Raw genomic sequence first — 17,423 nt, 5'->3', positions numbered from 1 at the left:
TTTGGAGACCATCCCTATGGATGAATCTGCTGAGTAGATTTTGCCCCAGAGCAGGAAGTCAGCCTGTGGAAAAGTGCAGACAGCCCAGAAGGGTTTGGCAGAGATGTCCTGGTAGATTTGGGCTTCATCTGCTGGTCACTATCTGCCATCATCTACCTTTGTTCTTGTTAAAATATTTTGCTTAAAGGGAGTCCACGAAGATTTTGGTGAAGTCTGTCTGGGAGAGGCTGTGTTGATGGATGCAAAGAACTTAAGGCCAGCTTAGTTGTTGGGGATACTGTGATGGACAGCAAATCAGCAGCTTTGGGGATAAACCAAATAGCAGGACAGCAGCAAATACAACTCAGCAGTGCAGTTATTCTTAGGTGGTGCCAGATGCCCACGTGTGTAAATAAATAGCCCCATCCATAATGTGGCCATTGTCCTGTGTGTGCCTGTGGAACCACATGGGACTGCTGCAGGAAGCAACACATGCCTCCCACATGGCTAGCAAGGGAGAGGATGGTTTCCATCCCCCTCGGTGAAGGTGTTGCAGTGCCAGTTTGGGTGTTGGGACCGTTCTCAGCCACGCTGACTCTTGCACCTGGTGACTCCTTCTTCTTCCCTCTTCCAGGAGCTGAGTGTTGTGACCTGCCCTGCTTCTCCCTGCTCGGTGTGGGGACGACCTGAAGAACATCTTGGAGCCACCTGTACTGCTTCATGCAGTTAAAGTAAGGTTAAATGTTTTGGCAGCTCTTTCAGGTATACACCAGGATTGAGATGAGGGGTTTGGGAGAACGGGTTTACCCATTGTCAAGCCATTTGTCAAGCTTAACCTTGACAGGAGGAGGGGATGCTGATATCAAAGCAATTACAATGATAGAAACAAATTCAACAAGTTACTTTGCCATAAAAGACAATCTCTTTGTGGTGGAAGTAGAAAAGAGCTATGTAGTGTTGCCTCCTGTTTCAACCAGATGCCACTGTATAAAAAAGCACTTAACACCTAAAACATCAGCTGTTTTTCCCTAATATTTTAAGATACAGCTTTCATGTCGCTGGGGCAGGCATATGGTTACAGCCCCAGGATTTCCAGGGGATCAGAGCTGCGGTGCCTCCCGGTCGGCACAGCGGCTGTCGGTCTGTCTGCCCCGGAGCAGTCGTGCTGTTGAGGCTTCTGGGTTTGTTGTTCAGCCAACACCAGCTTCTTGGTGTGGTGAGCCAGATCATGGGATGGATCTGACCTAAAAGCGAGTATATGGTTATTGCAATACTGACAGGAGCTCTTTTGACTCATGGAGTTCCACCCTTTCTCTCCAAAAAAGACTTGAATGTATAAAACTGTTAGCCTGAAGCAAAGAAACTGCCAGAGTCTTGCCTGGAAATGGATGCTTGCCATGTGTGAGCTCTGCAAAGGGAGGGAGGGAGGAAAACCACGGCAAGCTGCCTCTTTTCTCCTCCCACTGTCCCTAACCTGTTTACCTTCTGCAGTGCCTCATATTTTCCGTGGTCTTGCCTACAAGACCGGTGCTTTAACCAGACTGAGTCCAAATCGTTTGGTGTTACTGAGCTGTGGCAACAGCTGGGTGGATTAATCATAAACTGCTGTTACTTGTAGAGAGACAAGTATGTATTGTAATTATTTGGATTTTCCTTTTTTCAGTGGGGTTGAGCTGTGGAATTTTACCTATTTTCAGACCTTGATAAAGAAATAAAGTCCTTGGCATGATTATGAATGGAGCTTGGTTTATCAGGAATGAGTAAGTGGCTTGCTGAGAGCTGTCCTCCAAGTTCATCACGTTTGAAGGAGGAATGCACGACACCAGCTGCAGAGAAGCAATTTGTGGCTTGATTTGTCATAGTATTTCTTAACTTTCTGCTAATTTGGGGAGCGTGGTGAGTTTCAGCAAGCAGTGCTCACTGCTGAGGAAGATTCCAGACCCTTTCTGGGGGTGACCAAGGAGGATGACTTTTTGCACTCAGCTTCAGCAGTGAAATATCTGGGGAGGCCCAGCACAGGCAGCAAGAGCTTCTCACCTGAAGTGCTGCCTGGGAACCGGCCTGTGCCTCACATCTGATTTCTGGGTGTGCCTCCTCTGAAGGATCTGGGAAAAAAAGAAAGGCTAATTTGAAGTTCAGGAGCAGCATTCTCATACCCTTTCCTTTTTCTACCTGCTGGTCTAGTATTTCCATAATTGTGCTTATAATTACAATCTTTTCATTTCATTCATGAAGTGGTTACTGCTTAATGAACTTCATGTTAATGAGCTCTGTAACATTTAAAATAGCTGCACAACTGGAAAAAAGGAAAAAAAGCCATCAGCAGTGGAGGGCTGGATTTCCACTCCCCAAGCTTAATCCTGTGTTATAACATAATTGTGGAGAGTTGCCTGGCTGGGAACAGCTGCACAGCGTGGGCTCTCGCTTCTGCAGAGCTCCTTGTCCCTGAGCTGGGGTAATAAATGATTTACTGGGGAGGCTGGGACCTGTGGGCACTTAACCCATTCATTTCCTGAGGGACCAGCCTGAAAGGTCACTTTGTAAAGGCAGTGGAAAGAAACCAATTTTAAGTGTCTGCAAAACGTGGTGTTTTGCATATGAGCCTGCTGCAGAAAGGCTCAGGTGCAGAAGGTGGGGTAGTCGAACTGAGTACAGACTCTGCTTACTTGGATTTTCATTATTTGATGCTTTAATTTATTGAAAAATGGGGCTTGAATGAGTATTTTCTCTTTTCTGGGTTAGGGGTGTAATATTTTCTGTTGTTGGGGGTTTTACTTCCTGTGGGATATTCCCAGTGCAATACAGTGTCCTGGGAACAGAGCTCTCATTCTCCTTGCAGGGAATGCCACACCAAGTGACTCCATCGTTGCAGTTGCTAAGTGAATGATGTGCATTTTTTGAGCCTGTTGTGCCTCAGAAAGGATGTTTTTTGATCAGCAAAATGAGCATGTTCTCTCATTGCCTAAAGTATATGTTTAGAGAAGAACATTTTCCCATAGTTTTGTGAGTTGAAAGAAGAGGAGCAATTACAAAGGAACAATTTGTAATTCTGCAGTGTCAGATGTGGTCATGCTGTGCCACACGGAGGGAGGTTAGCACAGGTACTCCTGTAGGAAACCTGATGTTTCTGATGAAATTTTCCTCTTCTGGAGTAAAGTGTCAGCCAGGCTTTTCCTGAGTAAGTCTGCACTGCCTGAGGCCACAGTGGCAGCATTTGCAAAATGGAGCCTAAAGGGAGAAGGGAGTCTGATGTATTCTTCAGAGAAGAAAAGCACATTAAAATGTTGGGCACTGAAGCTTCTTAGACCAAAATGCAAGTGGAAACACGTCTTGCATCTTGGTCTTCAAGTCTTTTTTTCCCAACTCAACCTGTGGCTGGAACTCTCTGCTGTGGAGAGTTAAGGTTGGTGCATACCTTTATTAAAATATGCATTGAGTAACTACCTAGCATTTGTAAATGCTAGGAAATATTTAATATTTGTCAACGTTGAAATGTGTGTGGTGTTTTGGGCATCATGGATTGTTTTCTACTGCAAGCCTGTGTTTTTGGGAATGCGGTACAAGTGCTGTGGTTTGGGAAGCACGGGGAAAAGCAGGGCCTTACTGCTCAGCTCCAGGGCTTGGAGATGTTGTTTCTTTTACTGAAACCATCATTGCTCAGCATAGTTCCTAAAACAGCACAGCCTCAAGAGTCAGGGAATAGTGAAGCAGGTAAGGTTTTAGGACACGTGCTGTAGTCAAGAGGTGTAGGAATTAATAGTTAGAGGCTTTGCTCTCTCCCCCTGCATGTGTAAGGCTATAGGCATCTCCTTTCTGTCCACAGCTCTCCAGTGTGTTTGCCCTTTTATGCACAGGGGTGAAATACTCCCCAAAGCCTGTTCTTGCCTCCCTCCATTCTTCACCTCATCCCATATAACGCATCTCTGTTTTCAAAGATAACCAGCAACTTGCAGGATGCTTCAGCTGCCCATACCTGGGGCACTTGATACCTTTTGCTGAGTTCCTGGTTAAACCCCCAAAGTCAAGAATCCCCCTTACAAACATGAGCTGGTTGTTACTGAGAGCTTCCCCACAGTTAACTGCCAAAACGTATTCAAACAACAGAACATACAGGAGGGTATAGACTGGATTTTGCCCATTTGAGGAGGCAGCTAGAATGTCTGCTGAGGATTTCTGGAAGTCAGTATTCGAGCCTGAGATAAGTGTCTCATGCATACGTGAAGCAGCTGCCCCAGAACCTGTTGGAGGACTTAATTTGAGTATAAACATATGTGTGCTTTTGCGTACATGCTGCTCTTTAATTCAAGTCGACTGTTAGGTTTTAACTTTATTAGGATGTAGCTACTTGAACTGAAGATGTGATCTGTGATTTTTATTTTATTATAGAAGCATGATGCCTCCTTTTGAAATGTTGTTTGGATTTTACAAATCGGTATCTTAAGTACTGTTTGTCTTTAGTAATATGTTAGAGGAAAAAATTTACAAGTGAGGGCATGGTTATATCGGATTACAAGTGAATTGCTTGACAGTATGTGTGTATTGTAAAATGGGAAATTAATCACCCTGTGTTGATGACCCATGGACATTTACAAAAGGCTGGTCTTTCTGTAGCACAAATAGATTCCGGAAACAGGAAAGAGGCTTATGACAAGAGGATGAGATCAGTTTGTATAATTAGAGCTGGCTAATAATCCTTTTTTACTCTCTGTTTTTCCAACTTTTACGGTATCTTTCTTTATTTGCAAATTAGGCATATGAACTGTAAATTGGTAGCTGCTGCAAGTTGAGTTTTGTAGGTTTGTTTTTTGTACCTAGTAATAGGTGTTGGGGTAGAGCAGGGAACCATATTTGAGAGGAATCTCTGTCTTCCCCTACGTGGGGAAAGCACTGCTTTTGTTAACCCAGCACTGCTTCATATCTTCCCAGGCTTTGGGCAGGAATGAAGTAATCCAGGTGATGATTTTTTTGACAATTATGAGATTGAAATGGTCCAAAAGAAGAAACTTAATGTTGAGACGAAGGGTATTTGGCTAGGTATTAGTCTCTGGACTAAGACAGGGCTGGCAAAGCTGAGTTAGGGACTTATAGCATGGATTAGGCTTAAGCTTATTTTTTAATGTGTATGTGTGTATCTGCTTGCCTGTATCTTAGCTTAGTGTTACGCTTCATTATTTTGGGAAGGGTAGTGGGAAAGGTTTGGGTGCGGCAGCTGGTGTGAGCAGGGGCTGGGTGCAGCCCTGGGCAGCCCAGCTCCCAGCCCAGGAACAGTGTGGTGCCAGTTCCTGCTGCCAGGAAGCTGAGCTACATTAAGCAAAGCGAGTTAATCTATATCCAGGGCATTTTATTAAATCATCAGTCAATTAAATCAGTGACGCTGTGTTAGCTTGTGTTGCAGTGAGGCTCCTGCCCCTCTGCAAGTGGCTCAGCTCTGCAACTCCCCCACTGCTGCAGGCCATAGTACTGTGGTTCTCATCACTGTAAAGAAAAAATGCAGCAGATTTTAGGCAGATTCTGCAATTCAGTATGCTCTTTAAATTATTTCTTCTAAACTTTTGTGAAATTTCTTTTCTTTTTGTGAAAAGGAATCTCTGTGTGTCTGGTTTTCCTGAGGGGGTTACCTCCGTGCTTTAGGAGGAGAGTGATGGTAGAGCCAGACCAACAGAAAGCATCTTTTAAGCCTCCTTTTCACCCCTGTACCCAGAAGAAACTCCTGTTTTGTCTGTAGTTGAGTGGCAGCATATGTTTTTGTTTGCAGACCAGACACAGCTGGGAAGCAGTATCACCCGTGGAAATGCTGCATGAGGGATGTATTTTTATTCCTAAGCAATCTATTTAGTAAGAAAACATCATGTTCAGCAAATTAGATAAATTCAGGTGATTGTGCACAAATATCTGGAGGGTTTTTAGTTCTAGGCTCAGCTGTGATACTGAACACAATTCTGCAGCGTGCTGGTAACTTGTTTGCTGCTGCATGTTTGAAATGTGGTTTCTTGTTTCCTCACCTTCTCTCCTTTCCAGGGTATCACTTCCTTGTGTGTCTGCTACAGCAATTTGGGATGGGTTACTTCTTCTAATGCCTCCAGCCTCGTATTTCTGACCAGATATACAAAATCATGCATTGTTAGAGCTACAGAGAAAGTTGTTCTGCATTTGGTAACATGGTGCTTCTCCTAGAGTTTATTTTAGTCACTGCAATTGCGGCTACTCTATTTATACAAATTTCTCCACGCACATTCTTGAAGAATTGGGCTATGCATTTATTTTTCCTGTCAAAGGTGTTTGTAGGTTTTGTCCTGGTTTTTTTCAGTCTTCTTTCGCATGGGTTTTAAGGACAGGGCAGTAGAACACTGATTACACTGATTAGAAAGCTCATTCATTTTATGAATGGTGAGTTCTGGTGTTCATTCAGTGTTGAATGAAACTCGTGGAACAGTGTGTGTAAACAGACCCATGTCTTGCCTAATACCACAAGGTGAGAATAACTTACTGCAGATCTCAACTTTGCAGGAGTATACTCAGGAAAAAGACCACACAAGAACATCTAAGTAATAATAAGTAATAAAACCAACATCAAGTAATAGTTTCTTTCCATTTTCTGAGTTTTTGCTACAGGTGAAAAAGAAAAAAAAAATCCAAGAAAATCACAAAACCCCAAACTAAATGAAGGGGAGCCTTTCTTCAAATAATTGTGTTATAACAAAAAAATGAGTAGATTGATGATGGGTAATATAGCACAATAAAAGTCATATACCACTCATAAGAAAAGGGGAATATTCCATCTTAGCAATTCCCCTGACACTAGGGGAGAACAATAAACTTGTGAAAGACATTGCTATTTTAGTTCTCTTTGCATAAAACCATGACTCCAGCAGGAATTCCTCTGTATATGGGCAGTTGGTCTCCTCTCTGCTCCCCTCACTTACCACTTCCCCATCTTTATTTATCTTGTGTAGTTTAGAGCAGCAGCTCTGTAGGGCCTGAAACCCAATCCTCTTGATATTTCCAAGTACTTCATAAATGAACATTTTGTACAACCCGGGTGTGGAGGAGTGCCCTTGAGGACACTGTGCTTTGTTGAATGAGAAGTGATGTGGTTTTGGAATCTTGGTTTTGTTTTTGTAGTGCAGCCATACAGAAGGAAATGATGCAGCTCAGCAAGGGAGGTGAATGTATGCTCCCAGGAAATCCTGGGGTTTCTTTAAACTTTTTTACAACTTCTGGTCTATTTGCCTCAAGGGTTGCCTGTAAGGCAGGTTGTCCCACTGTGGGTTATTGGTGCCCCTGTTAAAAGAAATATATAAAAGAAATTCTGTTTGTCTTGCTGTCTTGCAGATAACCTGCATCAATAGTGCTTTCCAAATTTCTGTAAGATATATGTAGTTTGGACTACCTGGTGAAGTCTTACCCCAGAGCCTTGAAATCAAAGTTTGGTCTCTTCAAACCAATGTTACAGGATAATTCTGTAAAAAGTAAATTCTGTTGCATCAAAAAAAGAGTAAATCCTCCTTTGGCTTTCGTCCCAGTGATGCTGTGGTACTTACAGCTGGGAAGCCATCCTGCTTTCTCTGCATTTCTGTTTATCTACTGGAATGCTTTCCATGTCATCTGTAACCATCAGATCCTTCAGGTGTTTTTTGGCTGTTCTTCCTTGCCTGCAACCACAAGCTCTTTATGGCTAGGATTGGGTTAGGGTTTTTTTAGGGCTTGGTTTTTGTCTTTAGTACAGCTGAGAGTGCATGGGTAAAGCTTTGCAAATAAGGATCAATGTTTATAAAAATCAAATGTTAAAATGATAAATGAAAAGGTCAAGTGCTGAGATTCAGATAAAGTTCACCAAAGCTTAAACTTGAGGTATATGTCTAACTGAAGTTTACTTAAAATACCTAAAAACTGAACTTGAAAAGCTTGAAAAAACTCAAACACTTACAAATGAAGTTTATTTAGTGCATGAGAGAGAGGGAAAGAGGTAGGTAGGCTTTTTCCTAGCTATCCTACGTGGATTAAATACCCCTCATCCTCCTGGTTGCAGTTCTGTGGAGTTGTTGGAGGCAAGAGTGATTGTTTTTGTTTCTGCCCATCATGTAGATATTCTTTCTGATAAAAAAATAAGTATAAATTCATTGATGGATAGCTCTTGATAGTCACAGTGTTTTCTTGCTTCCGTATGCTTCATATGGAGCCAGGCAGCCAGGAGTGGATGCTGGGGAGCTCACAGAAGCTGGGCAGTGAAACCAGCATTTGATGTAAGCCCACTGCCAAAAAGAGCAATCCTGAACAGGGTGTGATGGGAAAATGGAAAAGGCATTTTGGCATTTCTGTCTGCATGGTGTTCAAAGCCCTTCAGCCCTATAGGCCATATGTGGGATGGGTTGGCCTGGAGGGACATTGGCCTCCCTGTCAGATTTGTCCTCACAATACACACTTTGCCTGCAATGCCTAGAAGAAATTAGCCACCTAATGATGGCAAAATTAAGTGGTAGCTGGGAGCAGTGGATGAAGAGGATTTATTGCTTTGGCATGAGGGGTTTGTGTCCCTTCCTGCTGCCTGTGCTTATTTGTAAACTCATCAGGACAGAAACTTTGTTTGCATTGACATTTTTACAGCATGCAACCAGTGAGGCCCTAATTCTGGATGAGGTTTTGGGAACCACAGTAAAGCAAATAAATTATTTTTTTCCTTTCTTTCCCAGACATATATTACCATACCCAGAGAAATGAAGAGCAGTCATTTGTCCTCATGCATGAAATTTTGTGTGAAATAACACAGAAGTTCTCTAGAAGAGACATTAATAAAACTCACTGTATTAATTCTTCAGTGCTTAACAGAGCAGAAAGGTTTCTGTCCCATTTTGAGAAGACTCCAGTAGCTTTCTGTTTTACTGACACCTGCAGATTTTTATGACATCTAAAACCACTGTTACTTTGAAGAGCCTAAACCTGGATTTTCATTTTATGTCCTACTTTCCAATTTGCAAATGCAAGGGATTTCACTGTGTTATCCTAAGGTGGGAAACCTAATATAATTCTAGAAACCTTGCAATGTAATTGTCTGGATGTATACAGAACTTGTGATAAACCTCCCAGCCACTGAAATTCAAAAGATTTAGCTATTTGTGGGAAATACCATAAATGTTTTAAGTACAGGCAGCTGCCGCTGGAACAGAATCTGTGGGCTGCCATGAAGGTGCTGGGTAGGAGCTGGGCAAGGGAGGTGGGATTTATATTTACCTGTTCTCGTTAGTTTGGTTTTGGAGGCAGTTCATGTGCAGTCCAGATCCTGATCTCGCACAGGGCCAATTATTCTCACTGCAGTCTTCTATGTCTGATATAGCAAGTTCTTCCTGCTCAAAAAGATAGAAATGGCTTTCTGGGGCTCAGAGGAGGCATTGGCTGGAAGGATGTGCTCCTCTAATAATAGGAGAAAACTAAGTTTAGCTCTTTAGCTTCCTTGCCCTTGGTTTTTTTAAAATTTTCCCTCATTTTTACACTTGAAGTAGTCCAACTTACTGACTGTATTAGGATCCCTGTGTATCTTGGCTTGGTTATGACCAGTATGATCCGCCTTTTGTTTTTGCTGTTCTTACTGGATTAAAGGTTTTTAAAGTTTTTCAGAGGCTGCTCACTGCCTGTCCATTGGTTGGAGAAATTCACTTGTCTAGAAACCTAAATTTAGTCCTTTGCTGATGCAGAGTAGTCATTCAGGCTTATCTGTCACTCAGTTTTTCTCCTCTGTTTTTGCCAAAGAACTTCCTAACAAGATAAAATAAAATATCTTCCAAACCTGCCTGGCTCCTTGCAAACTAAGTTTGCATCCTTAGAAAAATTGAAATGACATGTGCATTATGAACCAGGGAATCACTTTAGGTCACTGATGTAAGGGCCAACTAGTAGGATAAGAGGGGGGAAAAAATCTTCCTTCAGGAAGTATTCCCATGATTTTTTGACAAGACCCAGTGTTCAGCAGTGTCCCCTTATTTCACTGCTGCTACTGTGCGTTTCTCTTGCCAACAGAAAGCCCAACGAAAACTGTCATGAGTTTGAATTCACAGAGAATTAGTCTATAGCAATGAGAAATTCTAAAAATCCATATGTGAGGTGAGATTGAAAGCTTGGGGTTTTTTTCAAGTATGGTCTGATTTCTATAAGATCAAATAAATGCTCTTGTCTAGGTAATGTTTTTATGCTCCTGTTTAGGACACCCAGGTTCAGAGCAGGAGAGAGGGGCTCAGGTAGACCATGAGAATGGAAGGCTAGCTGATTTTTTGGTTTTGTTTCCTTTTTTTCATTTTGAACCCTCAGTAGGACTGGAACTGCCAGGGGCATGTTGTAGGGCACAAGTGAAGAATGTTTGCAGAGCTGTTCTTGGAGTTCACCTGCCCAAAAGGCAGCTAGTGCTACTAATCCCCTCTTCTCCTGAGTAAGTTTATGTAAGGGCTGAAAATACAGTGAAAACTAGGAGGCACAACCATTTTGGGCTGTTCCTCCTGTATGAAGGGGAAGCTCAAGGTTGAAAAAAGATATGAATTGGACTGAATTTAAAGCTTTTGCAAAATAGTTGTCCATCCACTGGCTGCCTCAGAGGACTTTTTGCAGAGGGGCTGTTTTGATGCACAAGCTTGGCAGCTCGCTCTGGTATTTTAAAGCAACTGGCACAAAAACATGTTGTAAAATAAAGAGAGCGTGTGAGGGAGCAAGGCTAGCTGGAATCAGCTAGGAGAACTTAGGCTGTGGTTTGATTTCTGTCTCACTAAAGGCAAACTGTGGGATTTGGAAAGGAGCAAAGTATGAACAAGATCCTGCATTTTTTGTGTGAAAAGCAGCGTGGTATTTCATCTATTTTAAAAAGGGCTTGAAGTATTTGCAGAGCATTACCAGTTCTGCAGACATGAGTAACAGCAGAAATTCCATTTTTAATTGTTTTGCATTCCTTCATCTTAGGATCCTGGATCTCTTAATACACACATTACATGAGAACTTAGAGCTTTTGTTTAGAGTGAATATTTTCTGCTGCAGTGGAGGAACTAATGCAAGAGAAATTCTGGTTTAAGTGATTCAAAGCTTAATATAAGAAACTTTCACTAGGTTATAGAGAAATTTCAGGGACAAACCTGAAAGAGGAATGATTCTTGAGTAAAATAGCTTTTGCAGGATAAGTAATGGTAGATTTTGGTTATGGAGAATGCTAATGCAGAATCATGAGCATCATATATTCTGGAAGTTTTTCCTTCAGAGTATTTTTGATAATTTATTTTCCATGTAATTTTGATTTTTTTTTTTAACAAATAATGCAGTGAAAGGAGTAAAAAAAAGGACACCATATTACCTTGGACAAGGTAATAGTGGGATTTCTTGAGCAGCAGAGAGAACTACAAATATTCATAAATGATTTTTCATGGGGGAGTGGGGGAATTGATGGAAGGATTTCAATTAAGGATTGATAATTGTCATAAAAAGCAGATATGAAGGGAGGATTGCTAGGAGGAAAGATGAACTGAAATGGATATGAAGGGGAAGAGAAGAAGTGCTTATTAGAAAAGGGAATGTGTTGCTAAAAGCAACTTGTAGAGAAGTACCTACAATTTTATGAAAAATAGCTTAAACTTGCTTTTTCTTTTTTGTTTCAGTGTTCTGAGGTCATGAAACTTAATCCACAGCAAGCTCCGTTGTATGTGAGTACCAATTAAAACACTTTTTTTTCCTCTCCTACCATTCACACAAAACACTTCCCATCAGCTTTTTGGAGATGCTGCTTCTTTTCTCTTTGCTCCCTAAGGAGTTTATTTATATTAATTCAGTTGCAAATGGTAACTCAGCTCAGTGGTGATGCCCTCAGGTAAGTGACAGAGCTCCTCTGGTTTCCAGCAGACTGTTCTAGGTAGGTTTTGAGGCTGTCTCTGTTGCAGGTATCCCCCACTTCTATTTTTCCTCCCCAAAGTGTGCTGGAGTGCGTGGCTGTGCTCGTGTGTGACTTGATGTGTTGAGAGGTGGTGAGAAGAAATTGCTCGTGTGGAAAACAGGGCATCCCAGTGTGCAGGGCTTGCCTACTGTGAGAATATTTTCCTGTTTGGAGTTTTCAACGTGGCAGGGAGGACCTGGAGGCAGTGGAGGGCTGGGCTGCAGCAGGCGATGGTTTGCGTCAGCCTCTGGGAGCTCGTAACCTCCACGGCTCCGTTAATAAGGAACAAGCTTCCCCTGGCTCTTGAATAGCAGCTTTGTTGGAGAACATGGGGACTGTCAAATTAGACCTGGATGTGCGGGGGTGTGTGAGCCTGTGTTCAGTCTGTGCCAAAGCTTCCAGCCAGGTCTGTAACTGTTTGCTTTCCACATTGCCTTGCCATGCTCCGAGCAGGCTGAGCTGCTGCAGCTCATGGTCCTGCCCACAGACCTCGCCAGCCAGGGCAGAGCTGGATGTGAGGATGGAAAATTTGAAGGGAAAATTGCTCGCAAATGTGGTTTTTAAGGGGAAGGAAGGAGAAGCACTCAGGACTGGTGATAGACCTGTATCTTGGAGAGCGTTGCATTTTGTGAATAATGGATCATACTGACCTTTAATGCCACGGAGGCTTTAAATTTTACCTGCCTTTAATTACCAACTAGAAGTTTGCTTTGGAATTTATTCTCTACCCACTGTCCTGAGTCTGTGCTTGAAGCAAAATTAAAACACTACGTAGTGTGACCTGATTTTGTGAGAGTGGCTTTCCAGGAGTACACCATATCCTGAATTTTGAACCTAAATGTTGTCTGAATTTTGTTAAATCTCAACTCCACTGAATTTACTTTGACTTTGAAGAAACTTTATTTAAACTTAGGACACATTAAGAGAGAATGGGACTTATGTGCAAATATATGATGAAATTGCTACAATAGAAGCACATGAATTGTGTAATGCAGAATATGTCATTTGAACAGCGTATGACTTTGCTAATCTGGAGGCTTTGTTTTCTCAGGCTTATCTACTGAATTAGTTTATTTTCCCAGTGTTTTGTGTGGGGTTTTAATACTGAAGTGGTACACTTAGAAGTCCTCATCCCCACGTGATAGAGAACTGAGCTGAGGTCAAATGTAGCCTGGTGTAAAATAATGATTATATGCCACTTGGTATAGTGTTTCTTTGCAATGCAAATAAGTTACATTATAAATACATCAATGACTCCCTTTTCTGTCCTCCTCCTCTGGCCAGGTGTATACACAAATCAGCTCCCTTTCAAAACAAACAAATTTGTTGGTAGCTTAAGGAAATTTGAAAGGTCAAGATTTAGTCTTTCTGTTTGCTCTCAGTATAAACATTTTGTACATTTTAAGATCAGTTTTGGTTTCCGTGTGTTGCTAATTGACGGCTCATCTGAGAGTTGTTAGATGCCAGCAGAACACAAAGAGAAGGGCATCTTCCTGGTATTTCTGTTTTTCTGAAGGCAGACACAGCAGTCTTGTGGCCTGGCCGTTGGGAGGCAAATAACAAACCTCACCACATTCCTTCTTCGGAGTGATGGCAACTCCATTTTTCACATACAGGCTTCTAGATGTTGTTTTCAAATTACTGAGAACAGTATCCTGTTAATTCCTCCATAAGGAAACTTGTCCCTGTAAATGGGTGGAAATAACAGGCAATACTGACATGTCAGAGGATTTCCCTGTCTTTGTCTACTTTCAGGAAAATATGCTTCTCCTACACTTGACCCTTTTGGTTTTGACATCTTTGCATCCTTTACACTCTGCCTCTTCTAAGCTAATATCTTACATTAAGGATTATGCAATTTTGTTTATTATTTTACTAAATCTGCCATGAGTTCCATCCTGAAAGATCCGTTAGATATTCTGTTTTCATCAGCAGCATTACTGAGTTCCTTTTCAGAGGAGAAAGTAAAAAATTTTGTCTCCAGTTCAGTTCCTGGAGGCCAATTAGAGAGCTAGAGCATATTTTATCCCATCTGATAATTACCAGGTTTCCCAGATTTCATAATTCATAATTAAGAGAAGGGTTTTGGGAACCTGAGATATCTACTGTACTTGGTGCCAAGGTTTTTTGGGTAATGGAAAAGATGGTATTTCCACATGCACACCAATAGAGAGATTGAGATTCTTGTATTACTCAAATCAGTGTCTATAAAAGGAAAGAAGAACACCTGCTGTATCCTTCTTGGTACTTGCTTTTGGCTGCTTGAACTTCTATTTACCTCTTCTGTAAAAATCATCTGCCTCTGTACAGCTTGTGACCACTGAGAGGTCACGGCCTGTAATGATGAGACTACTGGCCCTTGTAAGTGTGAAAATCAAGAAATAAGGTGGAAAACACATCCTGGAATAATAAGTGTAGTGTTTCTGTGTTTCAGGGTCTCATTTAAGCCTTGTCTTGATTGTTCTCCTGTTGCTGAGATTGCCAAGAACTGGAGCTCATCGTTTCTGCAGGTTTGGGCTGGGACAGCTGCTCAGCCTTCGCTCTGCAAACAGCTCCTGTCCCCCAGGAGCATTGTGTGTGTCACCCAGAGCTGTTGGTACCTCCACTAAGGAGCTGTTTAAGGAGCTCCCCTGGCCCTGGAGCAGGGAGCTGCTCCCAGCAGTGCAGTCATGGGGCTGAGGAGCTGGTGCCAGGAGAGATAGGGCAGGGAAGTGTTCCCCAATTTAGCTCGGGGGCGATAGCGCAATGCCGGCGCTCACATGGGCTGGAGGGCAAGCGGCTCCCTCACCCCTGCCACTGTCAGCATGGAATTGCAGTTAGAAAGGGTGGTGGGACTTAGCAGAGCCTATGGCTGAATATTGTGGGGTGAATTTGAAATAAAAGTGTTCAAACCCTCTTAGGATGCACTGATTTCTTCAGCTGCAAAAAAAAAAAAAAGTGCGTGTGGCCAGGCAGTCCTTTGGTTATCTGCCCCAGACTGCAGTTGGGAACATCTTTATTGATGGACAGACACTGGATTAAATCCAAAACTAACTTTACTCACATCCCTCTTGTATTTTGGTGCCGTCCTGTTGATACGGGAATTCTTATCGGGCACAGTGTAGTGGATGAAGGGCAGAGTTTCAGACCTTATTTGTGGTCTGCCTGGGACTTTGTGCTCAGGGAGCCCAGGGTCTCATAGCTGAGAGACCAAGCTGTTCTGTTTGCTGGCAGGGCTGGGGTGGAACAGGAGGATGGGAGGTGAGAAGTCATGGACTTCAGTTCTGTTTGTTTTTTTAAAGTGCTTGCAGTGACCTCAGTGATAATTGTCTTTTTATACAAGTTGTATCTCCCTACCACCAAAAGTCAAAATTTCAAACTCAGCATTGTAAGGTACTTCCTAGCTCTTGTCACTCTTGTATTGGAGTATCCAGATCATCTAGGAGTATGATTAAAAAAAAAAGGATTAACGCTGCTCTGAACAATGGAAGTTTATTATTAGGTGACCTTTTTATTGTTGTGATTCATTAGTTTTCTGTTTATAGATGAAACTGTTTACATTAGTCACTTAGATAATCTAAGTCCACTGTTGCTAACATCCATGGGAGAGTGCTTTGCACTGAAGTGTGAAGTGTTGATCTTTTTAGAAACATTATCATTAATTGGGAGTCCAGCAGATTATTCAGCAGATTTAATTGCGAAAGGATCAAGGCTTACAAGCCATGCCCTTATTTCTACCTAAAATTTAATAAATACATATGGAGTACATGTGAAGGAATGATCAAGGTCGTGTCTTCAGCTGCAGAGTGTCCTGAAAATCTCCCTTCAAAAGTCATGTGCACAGCTTCTGATTTCAGCCTCTGCTGGCTGTGAGGTCTCTGTAGAATTATTGATCATTTTTGTAACCCAGTCTCATCTCCTACATCTATGAAATCCATGTTGGTTTGGGCTTTTTGTTTTGTCTTTTTTTAAGAAAAATGACCTGAGAGCAGCATTTGAGTATGAATGTTTTGGAAAAGCACTGGGGTGACTTGTAGGGAATGCATTGGGAAACATTAAGCTCATCTACTCTTGATTGCAACCAAGGTTACAACCTTAGATCTGCCTTTAAGACGGGAATGTTTTTTCATGGTGATAATGATCAGTGGGTGTGAAATGGAAAAGATTAGCAGCTGGAGAAGCATGATGTATTGCTGCAAACTTTTTTTCCTTTTTTCCTTTTAGATTAAAAGGAACAAACTTGTTTTAAATCACAGCACTCCTCCTCTGCATGGTTTGTCTAAGGTGTGCCCACGTTATTTGGAGTGACAAACCCAAATGTGTCATAACTGGTGATTGCATGAGAGGGCAAACACTTAATTGATAAAAATGCTGCCATTGGCTTTGGTCTTTAATCAGGTCTGTGGATGGAGTCTCTTGTCTAAACTGCCACTTAGGAGCTGTGTAACCTGCAGAGTTTCTCAAGGAGACTTTTTGATAGAGATGAGAGCTCCCACTTCCAAGGGAAAATGTCATGCAGCTTAATGAAGTATGAACTTCAAAAGCCTCAGAAAGAATGCATTGACCCTCTCTTAATATAACCTGGGGTTTGGGTACAGTAGGTCCTCTTCTGTTAATAAATGAACTACTCCTGTAAATTTCCCAGTTTGTCCTGCTTTCATCTAAAATTGAAGAAAAGGATAATGCTTGTAATATTTTCCCCCTGCTTACATATTCATATAAAATGATGCCCTACTGAATTGCACTGTGTGTTCTTGATAAAAACAATTGTAATATCCTCTGATGTTCATGTTTTAACCCCCTCCTCCCTCCTGAGTTAATATTCAAGAATTGAAGATAAAAGTTCACAATACAGAGTTTTGATGCTTGTGGCAGCAGAGTCTGTCCCGAGTGCTGTGGCTCCCTGCGTCCCTGAGTACAGTGAGGTGTTGTACCTCTGTGTGCCTCACATCTGGCTTCTTTCCATGGCTGAAACCATCTCAGGTGTCACTTGTGCACTGTTGTCTGCTGTACAATTAATGTTCTTCAGAAATCTCTACCGAGGGGACAAAAGGACAAAATGAAATACCTTTTTAGTTCTACAGAAGGATGCTGTCATGAGGTTGGCAGCTGTGGTTAAGTTATTTTTCTACTAAAACAGAATTTGTTTGCTTCGTGGCATCTATGGTGACAAAGGCCACTGAGATGCCTGAATATCTGAGGTCAGTCCAGCAGAAAAAGTAGAACATACCACACATGCTTTTGATGTGGGAATTTCTCACAAAAGTCACTATACAGAAGCCCTGTCTTTGTTTCTGTCAAGGTCCTTAGGCAAGAGGACAGCCAGCCTTGATGTTTAGTTCAGCTCTGTGGTGAGAGGATCTGATAAACCTCTTGTTTTTTATTTGTTGGGTACTTGATTTCTTCTTAATGACAAACTAGTTTTCTGCCCCACCTTGAGAATATCTTTGAGTAACGAATGAATGGAGGCCCCGAGCACCTTTTACAAATAAAATATTTGCTTGCATTGCTTGTGGAAGAACCTGCTGCTTGGTTGGTTTTAAGAAAGTGAGCTGGGGCGCCTGAATAA

At 42.0% G+C, this 17,423-nt stretch overlaps 1 protein-coding gene across 1 annotated transcript in view; it reads left to right on the top strand.

The window, feature by feature from the left end:
- The first annotated feature begins 691 nt into the window (after positions 1–691).
- Positions 692–17,423, top strand: part of LOC136297076 (A-kinase anchor protein 13-like) — a 45,551-nt gene continuing 28,819 nt past the window's right edge. Inside the window, exons 1-2 of the mRNA XM_066196723.1 lie at positions 692–741; positions 11,604–11,648. Coding sequence (XP_066052820.1) covers positions 721–741; positions 11,604–11,648 — 66 coding nt within the window. The 5' untranslated portion in view covers positions 692–720. The remainder of the gene's footprint in view (positions 742–11,603; positions 11,649–17,423) is intronic.

Source organism: Chamaea fasciata, unplaced genomic scaffold (genome assembly GCF_029207755.1).
Source record: "Chamaea fasciata isolate MVZ Bird 193981 ecotype frontalis unplaced genomic scaffold, bChaFas1.0.hap1 SCAF_14, whole genome shotgun sequence".
Lineage (NCBI taxonomy): Eukaryota > Metazoa > Chordata > Aves > Passeriformes > Sylviidae > Chamaea > Chamaea fasciata.
Note: the sequence above shows the minus strand (reverse complement) of the source record. Positions and strands in the feature narration are given on the sequence as shown.